General features: G+C 53.6%; 1 protein-coding gene across 5 annotated transcripts in view; it reads left to right on the top strand.

Annotated features, from left to right (window-relative positions):
- Positions 1–13,658, top strand: part of SCARA3 (scavenger receptor class A member 3) — a 56,327-nt gene that overhangs the window by 29,974 nt on the left and 12,695 nt on the right. For 3 of the 5 annotated variants that reach the window (XM_029203941.1, XM_029203942.1, XM_029203943.1), the window contains one exon: positions 10,679–12,353. The exons of the other annotated variants lie outside the window; for them this stretch is intronic. In XM_029203941.1, the coding sequence (XP_029059774.1) occupies positions 10,679–11,130 (452 nt within the window). In that variant the 3' untranslated portion in view covers positions 11,131–12,353. Of the gene's footprint in view, positions 1–10,678; positions 12,354–13,658 lie in introns of those variants that run through there. 5 annotated transcript variants of the gene reach the window in all.

Below are 13,658 nucleotides of genomic sequence, written 5' to 3'. Positions count from 1 at the left end.
CCCATTCCTTCCCAGTCCGTGGCCTGGGTTTAACAGGAAACACCCTGGGAGGCTGGGAGTTCAACTCGCATTGTAATTCAGTCAGTCACAGGGGGAGATTGCAGGTCTGATTTTCAGCCTCTCAGCCCTGTGGCTACAGCAGGTAAGGGTCTCCTTCAGGGCAGACATAGAAGCTTTCAGGTCACTTACAGGGCCCTTGAGCTAGGAATTCGAATCCCTGAGCTCAAACTTTTCTTTCCCCACTTTGTCCAGTAACATTAGAAACAACCAGCCAATCTCATCATACTTGTTATTTTGACCAAAATGTTCAAAGGTATAACATACATGGTTGCCTAGATCCTTGCTTAGGTGTCTCCATTATTTTGGGTATCTCTATTGCCAGGGATTCTCAGGCTGCTTTTACTACTGGATAGAGAGTCCTTAGCATCTTTAAATCTAATCATATTAGAGAGCCCGTTCCAGAAACCACAGACCAAATCGGAAAACTCATCTTTAAAATTCTGTTCACCTGGAATCATTCTTGGTACCAAAATCTGTATTAGCGTTCTCCAGAGAAACAGAACCAGCCAGCAAGATGTATATTTATGCCGTGTCCAGTAGGCTCTCTGGAGAGAGAGATTGATGTATTATAAAGAATTGAAGGTATTGGCTCACATAGGTATAAAAGCCAGCAAGTCCCAAGACCTGCAGGGTGAGTCAGCAAGCAGAAGACCCAGGAGAGATGATGCTTTAATTCCAGCCTTTTTTTTTTTTTTTTTTTTTTGCGGTACGCAGGCCTCTCGCTGCTGTGGCCTCTCCTGTTGCGGAGCACAGGCTCCGGACGCGCAGGCTCAGCGGCCATGGCTCACGGGCCCAGCCGCTCCGCGGCATGTGGGATCTTCCCGGACCGGGGCACGAACCCACGTCCCCTGCATCGGCAGGCGGACTCTCAGCCACTGCACCACCAGGGAAGCCCTACTCAGCCTTTTTGTTCTTTTCAGGCCTTCAACTGATTGGATGAGGCCCATGCACATTGGGGAAAGCAATTTGCTTTACTTGGTCCCCCAACTCAAATGCTAATCTTGTCCAAAACACCCTCACAGACACACCCAGAATGATGTTGCACCAATGTCGGCTGAAAAAAATGCACAATCTTAAAGTTGAGAATGATGTTTTACTCAGCGGCTATACCGAGGACTTAAGCCCAGGAGACAGCCTCTCAGATAGCTCTAAGGGACTGTTCCGAAGAGTTAAGGGAAGAGCCAGCATATATAGATGTTTTTGCCAAAAAATCCAGGCAGTTGAACATCAGAAGATTATTCCTAATTAAAGAAAAACCAGACATCTCAAGTTAATGAATTTAGCACTCCTCTGTGTATGGGAAGATGCAAGAGTCTGGGCTTAATGAAATTATTCCTTTGACAGGCACCTCCACTATCTTGGGCCAGTATCCTGTTTTATTCCATCCTGAATCCTCTGTTTACTGATACGGCAGGTCCACAGCAAATATCAGGGCTCCCCCGGCCCAATTGACACATGAAATCAACCACCAGAGGTGACATCAGAAATGAGGCCTGAGAACAGGGGAGAAAGTCAGGTAGAGCAGGGTTGGCAAGGATGAGCAGAGGCACTCCAGGTGGAGAAGCAGACATGCAAAGACCCTGGGCACATGCGTTATCGCCTTGAATTCCCATGGTCCCTGAAACTGGAGAACCGGCTGCCAGATGAGGTCTAGTCAAGCTCACGCAGCTCGCAAGGAAGGGAAATGGGATTCAGATGCAAGGTGGTTCAGATCCAGTGTTGTGCGAGCTGCCTCGAGTGGCCTTCTCCTCCAAAGTCACCTAAGACCCGCATTCCCCTAAAAGCACCTGAGCAAACGAGAGATGCTCCCTGCTGACAGCACGGGCTTCCTGGTGGAGTTTCTGCGCTCTATTCCTGTCTACCGTCCATCCATTTCCCCAAAAGGGACTGACTTCTCCCCTTGGGACAGCTCTGCCCTCAGTTTCCCCTTAAATCCCACATCAAATGTTGGTTACCTGGCCCACTCTTTTGTTTGTCTTTTTTTAAGAAGATGTTGGGGGTAGGAGTTTTATTTATTTATTTATTTATTTATTTATTTATGTTGTGTTGGATCTTCATTTCTATGCGAGGGTTTTTTCTAGCTGTGGCAAGCGGGGGCCACTCTTCATCGCGGTGCGCGGGCCTCTCACTATCGCGGCCTCTCTTTTTGCAGCGCACAGGCTCCAGACGCGCAGGCTCAGTAGTTGTGGCTCACGGGCCTAGTTGCTCTGTGGCATGTGGGATCCTCCCAGACCAGGGCTCGAACCCGTGTCCCCTGCATTAGCAGGCAGATTCTCAACCACTGCACCACCAGGGAAGCCCTGGCCCACTCTTTTAATTGACTTGAAATGCTCTATGGCTTCTGCTTATGAGTACTTCACTCTGAAGTAAACCCTATATTAGTCCGCCCTGGCTGCTGTAACAAAGCACCACAGACTGGGGATGCTTAGAACTGAAATCTCTTATCTCACAGCTCTGGAGGCTGGAAGTTTAAAGTCAAGGTGTTGGCAGTGTTGGTTCCTTCTAAGGGTGATAAGGGCAGGATCTATTCCAGGCATTGGCTTGTAGACGGCCATCTTCTCCCCGTGTCTCCTTATAACATCTTCTCTGCGTGTGTCTGTCTCTGTGTCCCAGCCTCCCCTTTTTATAAGGACACCAGTCATATTGGATTAGGGGCCACCCTAATGACAACATTTCAACCTGATGATCTCTGTCAAGACCCTGTCTCCACGTGAGGTCATATTCAGAGTGGGTTAGGATTTCAGCATGTGAATTTTGAGGGAACACAATTCAGCCCATAACAAACACCGTTACCTTTCCATTTTAGTCCTTCACAGCAATATTTCCAACAGTTTTTCTCCTGGAAAATGGCCCAGAAGACTCCTAATTCGGATTCCATACAGGAATTTGTATGGCTATACTCAATTTCCTGGACCCTTCCCCAGGAAGTGCGTGTCTTTGTGGGAAGTATGTTCAACCTGAAAATATAGCAGCTCTTGGCTCTAGAGAATAGAATAAGTAGCCACTGAGATCTGGAGGTTCTAGAATGTATAGTCACATTTTGGGGGGCCAGAAATCTGGGCCTGATCATTCAGGGAGCTGCAGGAGACAGGAGGGAGGGCCCCATGATCCCACACAGCGCTGCTTTCTTCACAGAGCTCAGACTTGGAGCCAACCTCTCTGATTCTCTTTAACCATTTGGTTTCAAACCTGTGTTGCCTTCATTTTATATCAGTGAGCATTTCTGCTAATATTTTCTTTACTCTAGATTGGCGGTGTTGCAGGGGATGGAGGTGAGGTAAGATCTCGTTTGCCTGTTGTCATTTCTGGCAACAAAGCCCGGTACTGAGTATTTCCTTAGTAACTGAAACAGTCCCACAGTATTTCATCTAAAATACGTATCTGTGTGACTTCTAGGATGCAGTGTTCCAGAGAAGGCATTAGCAGGTAGTTCTCGTGGTTCATCCTCTGGTAACCTTGTTGTTCTTAGGTTGCGTTCAATCATGATGAAGCCCATTCACGCACTTTGTTTCATTTTAGCCTCACAACATTTTTTAAAAATTTTTATTTGATATCAGAGTATAGTTGATTGACAATGTTGTGTACGTTTCAGGTGTACAGCAAAGTGATTCAGTTATACATATACGTGTATCTATTCTTTTTCAAATTGTTTTCCCATTTATGTTATTATAGAATAACGAGCAGAGTTCCCTGTACTATACAGTAGGTCCTTGTTGGTTATCTGTTTTAATTATTGCAGTGTGTACATGTCAGTCCCAAACTCCCAATCTGTCCCTCCCCTAGCCTGACAACCTTTGTGGACAAGACGTGTTGCAGGTGCACCTTTACAGAAAGGTGACCTGGGACTGGGAAAGGTTAAGGGATAGCTCAAGGTCACACTATGATTAAGATCCTGACCCCTTGCCATGGCTCTGAGACGCACACGTCTAGTGCCCAGCCAGAAGAGGAGACACTGAGAGCAGATACCAAAAAGGCATTTCCACTCAGTCCTGATTAGGTGTCATGTGTGGGACAGACTGGAAAAGAAGGAAATGGCACCAAGAGTTAGTAAGGGAACAATTTGAGAACCTCACTCTAAGTATAACCCAACAATAGTCATGGGACTTTATATTTGCTCCTGTCCTAATGATGGCAGAGTTCTCATCAAAGAACCTCATCCTAACCGGAGAGCAAGGTGGGACATCGCTTTGAGCTACATTTGACTCTCAGCATATTTGTTTAAATTGTGTCTTTGGGCAACATTTCTCTTGGTTGTTAAATCACCACATATAAAGCCTCTCACATCTGAAAGAAAATTCCAGGGACAAAATGAACATCCCTTCCTACAGGAACATGTCATTCATTCATTCATAGACAGGTGCTGATCGGCTTTCACGCTGGGGCTGGCAATGTCTCCCTCTGGCTGCAGCCAAGCTGCTCTCCAGAATAAAGGAAGAGGGACAGCAATGGCCACAGCCAGTGTGGAAGGTGCCAAGTGCTGACTGAAGCTCTGGGGCTCTTAAACTGTCCGGGGAAGGAGCCTGGATTCTAATTTGCTGTGGGTCTTTAGGCAGAATCACTTAATCTTTCAGGGCCTCTGGTTTTTGGGGGGGGTTTTGTTTTGTTTTGTTTCATATGTAAATCAATGGATAAGACCAGCTGTTCTCTGAGACTTCTTCCAGCTCTGTGATTAATTCTGAGTCTCCATTTGCCAAACGGAAAGCCAGTGGTACTTCTATAGTGTTTGTGCCTCTCATAGAATGTTTCTTCCTATTCTATAGGAGGATTTCTGTGTGTGTGCTAGACAGTGCCTACCCTAAGGCTATCGCTTGGGAATTGGAGCCAAGAAAGCATCATTGCTTATTTGCTGAGTGGCCTTGGACAAGACTCTTGGCTACTTTCTTTTTTTATATATAAATTTATTTATTTTATTTATTTATTTTTGGCTGCTTTGGGTCTTCGTTGCTGCGTGCGGGCTTTCTCTAGTTGCGGCGAGTAGCGGCTACTCTTCATTGCGGTGTGCTGGTTCTCATTGTGGTGGCTTCTCTTGCTGTGGAGCACGGGCTCTAAGTGCGTGGGCTTCAGTAGTTATGGCTCACGGGCTCTAGAGCACAGGCTCAGTAGCCATGGCACACGGGCTTAGTTGCTCCGCGGCCTGTGGGATCTTCCCGGACCAGGGCTCGAACCCGTGTCCCCTGCATTGGCAGGTGGATTCTTAACCACTGTGCCACCAGAGAAGCCCTCTTGGCTACTTTCAATTCAGCTTCTTCATCTGTAAGTAGGAATATAATATCTGCCCTGCCTATATCCCATGGGTGATTTTGAGTAACAATGTTAACTGTGTGAACAGTTCTTGGTAAAATATAAAAGGGTGTCCTAATGAAGGGATGATTCTGAATCTAATTCACTTGATGGTGGGCTCCTTGTCTTGTTCATCAGTGCCCAGCACAGTGCCTGACCTTTGGAAAGTTCTCAGGAAACATTTGCTCGTTGAGTGCATCAGTGAAAGCATGACCACAGGGCAGAAGCTGAGGACGAGGGATTACACCTACCAATTCGTTCCCTAAACACTAACCTCCTTCCTCCTGCCACAGACAGTGTCCAGGAGTTTACAGTTGTAAAGAGAACTTTGAATTATTCTGTGGTTTAGGGCGGAGGAGCTACCTGGAGGGGAGGCAGGGAGGAACATGCCTGCTTGGAGGATTAGTAGGTTCGCTTGTTATTGAGAAGCAAGGGGGATTAATGGAAAGGAGAATTATACCAGCTTCTGTTGGTGCCTGCGACAGAGCTTACCATGACACCTGGCCTATTTCTGATACATTCTTACTTCCAGGACATAGTCCTTGAGGAGTGTTTACAGGGCAATACTACCTGTTGGCGCCTGCGACAGAGCTTACCGTGACACCTGGCCTATTTCTGATACATTCTTCCAGGACATAGTCCTTGAGGAGTGTTTACAGGGCACTACTACCTGTTGGCCTTGAACTCAGGTTATTGTCTCCCCAGCCCCACAGGACTGAAGGGATGAAGCCTGATTCTCTGTTCAGCTTCTCCGCCCCCTGGTCCTTACCGCAGATGCCCACACAGTTTCCTTTCTTCCTTTTCTCCTGAATCTCAGCCCTGGACCTTGGCAGCCCTGAGCCCCAGCCCCAGTGAAGCTGCTGAAAACCCTACTCAGCTTCTCAGTGTCTCTGCCCAAACCAATTACTAGTCAACAAACGCCTTGAGAGGAGAAAGAGGCACAGAAGGTCTGGCTTTCTCCAATGAGTCTCCCTTCTCCCTGGGAGTCTGGCCCTTGATCGCTCTCCAAAGCTTTCAGAAGGATGCCTTGGCATTCTGTCTAATGATTCTGGTTGCTCTCAGCGGGAGGTTGAGTCTGTACAAATTAATCCATCATAGGCAGACGTGGAAATCCACTGGCATTTTTTCAATGCTCCTCAGGTAACAACAGCCGGGACTGAGAGCCCCTGACCCAGGCTGATATTCTCACTGAACAAAGAGGAGCCTGCAGTCCAAAGAGGGCCAAATGACTTACCCAGCCACCCGATTTGTTAATAGGGGAGCTGGGACTCAAACTCAGGTCCTCTGAAGTACAGGCTAGTGTGCCTTCATGGCACCAGGCCAGTCTCCTGAGAGCCTCCCCTTCTGTTTCTGTCTCCCTCTCCCTTTGTAGGCTGGCACGTTGCTTTGGATTATGAGATGGACTGCACCCACCCTCTCCCCGCCCATGCACTCCCTCACCCATGGGTGGGCAGTGTTGGTACCCTGAGGACTCGGTGCTTCTGCTCAGCCCCCCACCCTCTCCCCACTCCCAGTGCAGACCAGGAGCAGACCACCTACTTGTCCCAGACGTGCAGTCAGCTGTGGCTCTGCGCTAATGGGCCGTGATGGCCTAATTACAGCCCAGGGCTTCCTGAGTAATTCCGGGCCTTCTTGGGACTCCACAGTGCCCCGTTCCTCTCCCCCATCACGTTTCCTCCTTTGTCTCAAATGTGCCCCCGCTGCTCAGAGAAGCATTTAGCTCCCTGCCCCCCACTTTGCCCTTTAGCCCTTCCGACACCCAGATCTTGTTACAGGCTGGGTGAAGGGCCTCCTGTTGTGGAGAGCCCCTGGTCAGCCTCTGCCTGCATCCCTTCCCCCCATGCTAACCGCTAAGCTTTGCTTGTTGATTTCCTCCCGGGCCAGACCCAGGTCCTGCCAGCTCTCCCCTCTCTGACTGTATGACTCATGGCTGGCTCTGGAGGGACAGGCAGAGGCTCGGCTCACCAGAGGAAGACAGTCCTTCAGGTGACCCCTTCCCAGCTCTGTGGGGACCCTCCACCTCCTCCAAGTGGCACGAGGGCAGGAGGTCCTGGCAGTGGGAGGGGGTCTAGGGACCAGACCAGGAGCCTCTCAGGCCTGGGTTTGCATCCTGTCTCCACCCTTCCTGCTTGGTGATGGTGGGCAAGTCGCCACTCTCTGCACCGTGACTTCTCATCTGTAAAATGGGGCGATGATCTCAATGTACAGTGCTGGGGACGTACGAGAGACTAGGCAGGCAAACGTTCACTGCTCAGAGAAACGGGATCTTCTATGTGGGAGCAGGGAGCCCTCCCAGTGGCCGTGACCCAAGAGAAGGCAGGTCACAGAGAAGTTAGGGTGAGCCGGGGCCATCGTGGGCACACCGACACCGAGACAGGGCAGTGAGAGAGGCCAATGCCTGCAACACAGGTCCTGCCCCAGGTGGAGCCACCCCACCGGATGTCCTCCAGGCCACTGACTGGGAGACCTGCGTGGGCTCTCAGAGACGGGGTCAGCAGCGGCAGTGGAGAGGGAGGTGACCCCATTCCTGCCGGGCCTCCTTCCACTTGCACTAGGGGCTGCAGCTCCTGGGGGAGTGAGGAGAACGGTGCGACCCAGGCTTCTGCGCAAACCGACACCCTGGGCCCGTGGGCACCCAGCCTTCCCCAGCCAGCGAAAGGTACCCAAGAGCTTGCCCAGAAAGAGGAGCCCGAGGGGGCTGGAGGGGAGAAGCAAAAGAGAGGCCTTTACTCTCTGCCTTTTCTCCCCGCTGTTGGCGTAGAAACCGTGAGAAATCCTTGCAGCCGCCGTGCCCTTAGGGGCCAGGGAGCAGAGGACGAGCGACGAGGATGGTGGCTCAGGAAGGATGGGGGTCCCACGGAAGGAGGGAGGGGCTCCCGCTGGATCCGTGGGCATCCTTGTCCAGATGAGATTTCTCAGGCTTTTCCTGAGTCCAGGCTGGGCCTGGGGACCATCCATCCAGGGGACAAGAGTGGAAGCCACAGCAGTGGTTATAGAGAAAGAGAGAAGAACCAGGGAGCTGGGGCAAGCCCTGGGAGCCACGTTCTTAGAGCAGGAGGGACAGAGGCAGGAGGAGGGGTCCTTGTGGAGCCACAGGGCCCTGGGGGACGGTCAAGTGCAACCTCAATGTTATAGATGGTCTGAGCGCAGATGGGCAGCGACTTGCCCAGCGTCACTCCACACCCTCTGATTCCCTTCCACTTGCACAGCCTACGGGGGCCTCTCCACCTCCAAATGGCTCTGCTTTTCCAGCCCCGGCTGGCCCAGGCGCCAAGGGCAGAGCTGGGGTGAGGATAGGCGCAGTGGCTTTGCCAGTTCCCAGCCATGCCTGCCGGGCTGGGGCAGGTGGTCCCTGCCCGGTGTCGCCCTGTGCCCTCGTTGGGCCGTGTTGTTCTGGCTGCTGTGCTAGAGACACAAGGGCAGGTCAAGCTGCTCCCAGACCCCAGCCAGCCCATGACGGCAGGCATCTCAGCCGGTGCTGCCGGCAGGCCACGTGAGCCAAGCCCACGCAGGCCACAGCCCCGCTGTGTGTGGGAGGCGGGCATGGGCAGGAGGTGGCAGGGAATGGCTGGAAGGTTTTTATTGGCCCTGGTGGGGCTGAGTTTGTCTGGGCCCCAGTTTAGATCGTCACTGGAGGATGGGGTTCACTGACTCTCTGCTCCACTTACAAACACTCCGGGAGGGAGGTGAGAGGGGGCACCGAGGGGGTGGGAGTGTGGGGGGAGGCTGGGGGCGGGCAGCAGGTAGCCCCGGCCAGGATGGACAGCAGTGGTGTCTGCATTAGCGGGGACGGGCCCCGAGGCCGCAGAACTGGGTCACGGCCACTGGGAGGGCTCCCGGCTCCCACAGAGAAGATCCCGTCTCTCTGAGAGGCCCACCCAGCTTCTGGTTTCCGCTCAGGGCCCCCTGGGGCTATCACGTCACCTCTCTGAGCTTTAGATGCCTCCTCTCTGACATGGAGGAGTTGGACTGGCTCCCACCGAGCTCAAAAACTCCAGGATTCTGTTACAAAGGGGATGGTGTAACAGCAGAGTTCTCGGGGAGAGCCAAGTATGGGTGTGAGAATTCACCTCCCAGGCCAGGCCTGGGGGGCAGCCTGTGACCCGGTGCCTAGACCACCGAAGAAAGCCAGGCTTTTGCGGTGCCTTGACCCCGCGGGGGCTAAAGCTGTTCTCCACAATTCCTGTTCTCACTAGGCCAGAGGGTTCTTTTCTTCTGACCCCAGGGCATCTGACGTGCCTTGGCCAGAGTGACGGCCACACTCTGCTCTGTGTCTTCAGGGTTGGTACAGCTCTGAGAGGTGGTGACTCTGACCTACATGGCAGGCAGGAAGGGCATTAAGGTCATCTGACCCCTGGCTTGAGTGCTAGACTGGGCTCTTTAAGGAAGAGAAGAGTGTCTTCATCCTGGCGTCTCTCCCAGGCCCTAGGCCAGAGCTGAGCAAAAGCGGGGGGTCCACAGCTGTTTGGTGAATCACGCTCTTCAAGTGTATACTGAGCTTACCCTGCTGTGTGCCTGGGCTCCGAGCCCAGGGCAGGGGATGGGAGCCGTGGCCCGCCCATCTTCCTGGGGCCCTACAGTCTAGTGGAGTCCACCAGAGAGGTACCAAGGATTTGCTTTCACTATATTGTGACTTCTCTTTCTATGTATCAACTAAAAGATTCAGAAAGTATTAGCTCTAAGAGCTCAGAGAAGATGCTGGAGTAGTCAGGGTGGACTTCCTGGAGGAGCTGCCCTTTCTCTGGGTTGTAGCTGTTCCCACTCACTCACTCACACTGGGAGGGATCCACTTCTCAGGCTTCACTTTCTTGGCTTTCTCCTCCATGTCACCTGACTCCATTCCTGGTCCCAGGTGCCTAAAGGTCAGGGGCAAATCCTGGGGTTGGGATGGGGGTGGGGCAGGAGGTCAGGACAGCAGTCAAAGTCCATAATGAGTGTAGGCATCCAGGCCGCTCTCCAGAGTAGGACAGATGATCCTGGATAGTTGTGGCCTTTGCCCAGAGCTGTCCAGCTCTCTCAGCCCCCAACCTGAGTGCACGTGTGGAACTACGGCCAAGCCCTGAAGTCAAAACAATGAGTGCCCTCCAGGCGCAGGCCTCATGCCAAATGCCAACGCGTGTCAGCTCGGGATGGGCTCACAGCCTGCAGGTGAGATTCTCAGCCCCACTTCACCGGTGGCCAAGCCGATTTAGAGGGTCAAGTCAGTCGGCAGACCTGGGCCCTGTGGCTTCGGACCCTCGGGTGTCACAGTGCCCACTGCCAGGCGTCCACTTCAGGGGACAGCCTCGGGACACCTGCCCTCCTGGACTGATCTCTCCCCTCTTCTCTCTGACCCTAGGTGCCCCAGGCCCTCCAGGACCGAGAGGACTCAAGGGAGATGTGGGCGTGAAAGGGCCTGTTGGCAGCAGAGGACCAAAAGGAGACCTCGGCAGCTTGGGCCCCCCAGGACCTCAGGGTCCTCAAGGGCAGCCAGGGGACACCGGGCCTGTAGGAGAAAGGGGGCCGGTTGGCCTGCGAGGTTTCCCAGGCCTCAAAGGCTCGAAGGGCAGCTTTGGAACTGGAGGCCCAAGAGGACAGCCAGGCCCCAAAGGGGACGTGGGGCCCCCAGGGCCAGAGGGGCCTCCAGGGTCTCCAGGGCCAGAGGGGCCTCAGGGAAAACCAGGGATCGCTGGGAAGATAGGGTCACCAGGCCAGCGGGGGCCCGTGGGGCCAAAGGGCGAACCAGGAATCCAGGGTCCCCCTGGCCTCCCTGGGCCCCCAGGCCCACCAGGAAGCCAGAGCCGCTATTAAGGAGCGGCCCGGTCCCAGACACTGCCACGCAGAAGGTGGGGAAGGGTGCTCGGGTGAGGAGAGACCCCTGAAAAGCCGCACCTGCAGACATTGTGGTCCTTCGGTCCCGAAGAGCGTTCTCCCAGGCCTGACCCTGCACCTCCGGGCTTCCCAGTAGTGACTATACCATAGAAGGCAGCCCCGTATACACACACGCACATGCACACGCACATTTCCCTGCTGGCCGGGGGGCTGACTGGGTTTCCGTGGCTGGGCGGGAGGAGAGGGCAGGAGAAGCCCCCTCGCCTGTGGCTGAGCCTGCCGGGGAAGTGGCTACCTTGGGGCAGCGGTCTTAATTCTGGCTCTGAGTTGGTGACCAGCGCTAGTCTTTCTAGCATCTTCACACCCATCCTAGCTGGCTGGCAGTTCCCTGAGGCTCCCAGGGGTTGGAAAGACCCAGGAAAAGCTTTGCAGGGGATTATGGTTCAAACTCAAGGGACGAGGTGGATTTGGCAACCACAAGACCTTCCCTGTAACCACGGGAGCAGAGTCCCGGGAACTCACACGGGACACACCTGGGCCCTGAGCACTGTGCCCCCAGGAGTTCAGCATTTTTTTCCACATCTCCAGAAAATTCCTCGCTTCATCCTTGCGTCCACCTCTCAGGAGCATCCCAGAAGGAATCCAAGCAGGAGCTTCATCTGCACCGGGACACTCTCCAGGCCCTGGAACGTTCTGCCAAAGTAGAAGGCCCCGTTCCGAGCCGGGGGGTGACCACTTTGTGGCAACTGGGGGAGGGCTGACCGCCGGGCTGCTCTCCCTTCCCCGTGCCTGCTCTCCTCCTGACCTCACCCCACCGTGACCCAGAATGGCCCCAGGCCTCTCTGCAGGCGCAGCTGGACCAGATGAGGGGGAGGGGCCCCAGCTCCCTTTGATGTCACCCCTCACCCACCTTCATCCTCCTGCACAGCCAGCAGCAAGGAGGACTGGGACATCCCCAGTGAAGCTGCCCCTCCTTTGTGTTCTAACAGATAACGACCACCCCTGGGATGGGGGCTTACAGCTGTCCCCTCCCCAGCCCGACCCAGAGACCGGCCCCTCCCCATTCCAGAAGCCTTCCCCCTTCTTGTAACAGGTGTGCAACTGGCTTGCACTCCCGCTGCCCTCACTGCCATGTAGTTCTCCTGTCTACATATGATATCATGCCACGTAGTATCACCGACTCAGTAAAGAGTTGTTTCCAGGAGGGAGGTGTCTTCTGGTCCTTTGTGCTTGACCGGGACCGTGATGTCTTCAAGGGCTCCACCTCACGTGGCCTTTGAAGGGGAACCAGTGCACAAGGGGTCCCTTAGATATTCAGTCCCACTGTGGAGTCCAGGTCGGACCCCCTGGCCCTTCACTCTGGAAACACTGAGTTCTGCTGGGAGTTCCCAGTGGTCCTGCAGGGGCCAGGGACCAAGCGTGGCTGAGGGATTACCCTCAGTGAGCAGGAACCCAGTGGAAGCAAGGTGAGCCTACTAATCTCGCAGCAGGGCCCTAGAGCTCTTGGGCTAGAATGAGATTGGAAAATAAGACAGGACACCTGAGTGATACCCCCTGCTCCCCCGTCTTGCCCCTAACACAAGGAGATAAAACAGAAAAGGGGGAGGAGACCAGACCTGCCCCAAAGGACCTGGCCCTCCAGGGTCCACAGGAAACAAAGGACAGCTGGGTCCTCTGTGAATCAGCTGGGCCTGTTCCAGGAATCAGGGGTGCGTGAAGGGGCTGTGCCCTCGGCTGGCTTTCAAGGCATATGTCTTTGTCCGTTCAGGCTGCTGTAACAGAACACCACAGACTGGGTGACTTCTAAACAGCAGAAACAACATAAATGATGAGGGTCATCCACCCTCGTGACCTAATCCCCTCCCAAAGGCCCCCCCTTCCTGAACCCATCACACTGGGGGTTAGATTTCAACATAGAAATTTGGGGGGGTGGACATGAACATTCAGACTATGGTAGCATAGTAACCGCATTTGTCAGTAAAACATGGCCTAGTGAAAGCCCTGTGCCTTGTTTTGCTTTTTTACTTTTTTTTGGGGGGGGGCAGGGGTTGTGGGGAGCATTAGTCAGAATTCTCCAGAGAAAGGAAGGCTGAGAAGTGCCATGATCTGCCATCCCCAAGCTGGAGGCCCAGGAGAGTCAATGGTATGGTTCCAGCCCTAGGGCAGAAGACAGCTGTCCCAGCTCACACAGTCAGGCAGAGAGAGAATTCTCCCTTCCTCCGCCTTTTTGTCCTATTCAGGCCCTCAACAGACTGAAAGGCTGCCCATCTGCTTTAGTGAAGGGCCATCTTCTCTACTCAGTGCACCCATTCAAACGCTCACTTAATTCGAATGCTCATCTCTTCCGGAAACACTTTCACTGATACGCCTAGAAATAATGTTTAATCCGACATCTGAGTATCCCATGGCCTGGTCAAGTCAGCACTTGAAATTAAGCCTCATAGGGTGTTTGGTAGAGGAAGCAAGCAGAGAGGTGGAAGGATGGGGATGGGGCCCCAGGGACCATG

Source organism: Monodon monoceros, unplaced genomic scaffold (assembly GCF_005190385.1).
Source record: "Monodon monoceros isolate NGI ecotype Baffin Bay Population unplaced genomic scaffold, NGI_Narwhal_1 Super_Scaffold_5, whole genome shotgun sequence".
Taxonomy (NCBI): Eukaryota; Metazoa; Chordata; class Mammalia; order Artiodactyla; family Monodontidae; genus Monodon; species Monodon monoceros.
Note: the sequence above shows the minus strand (reverse complement) of the source record. Positions and strands in the feature narration are given on the sequence as shown.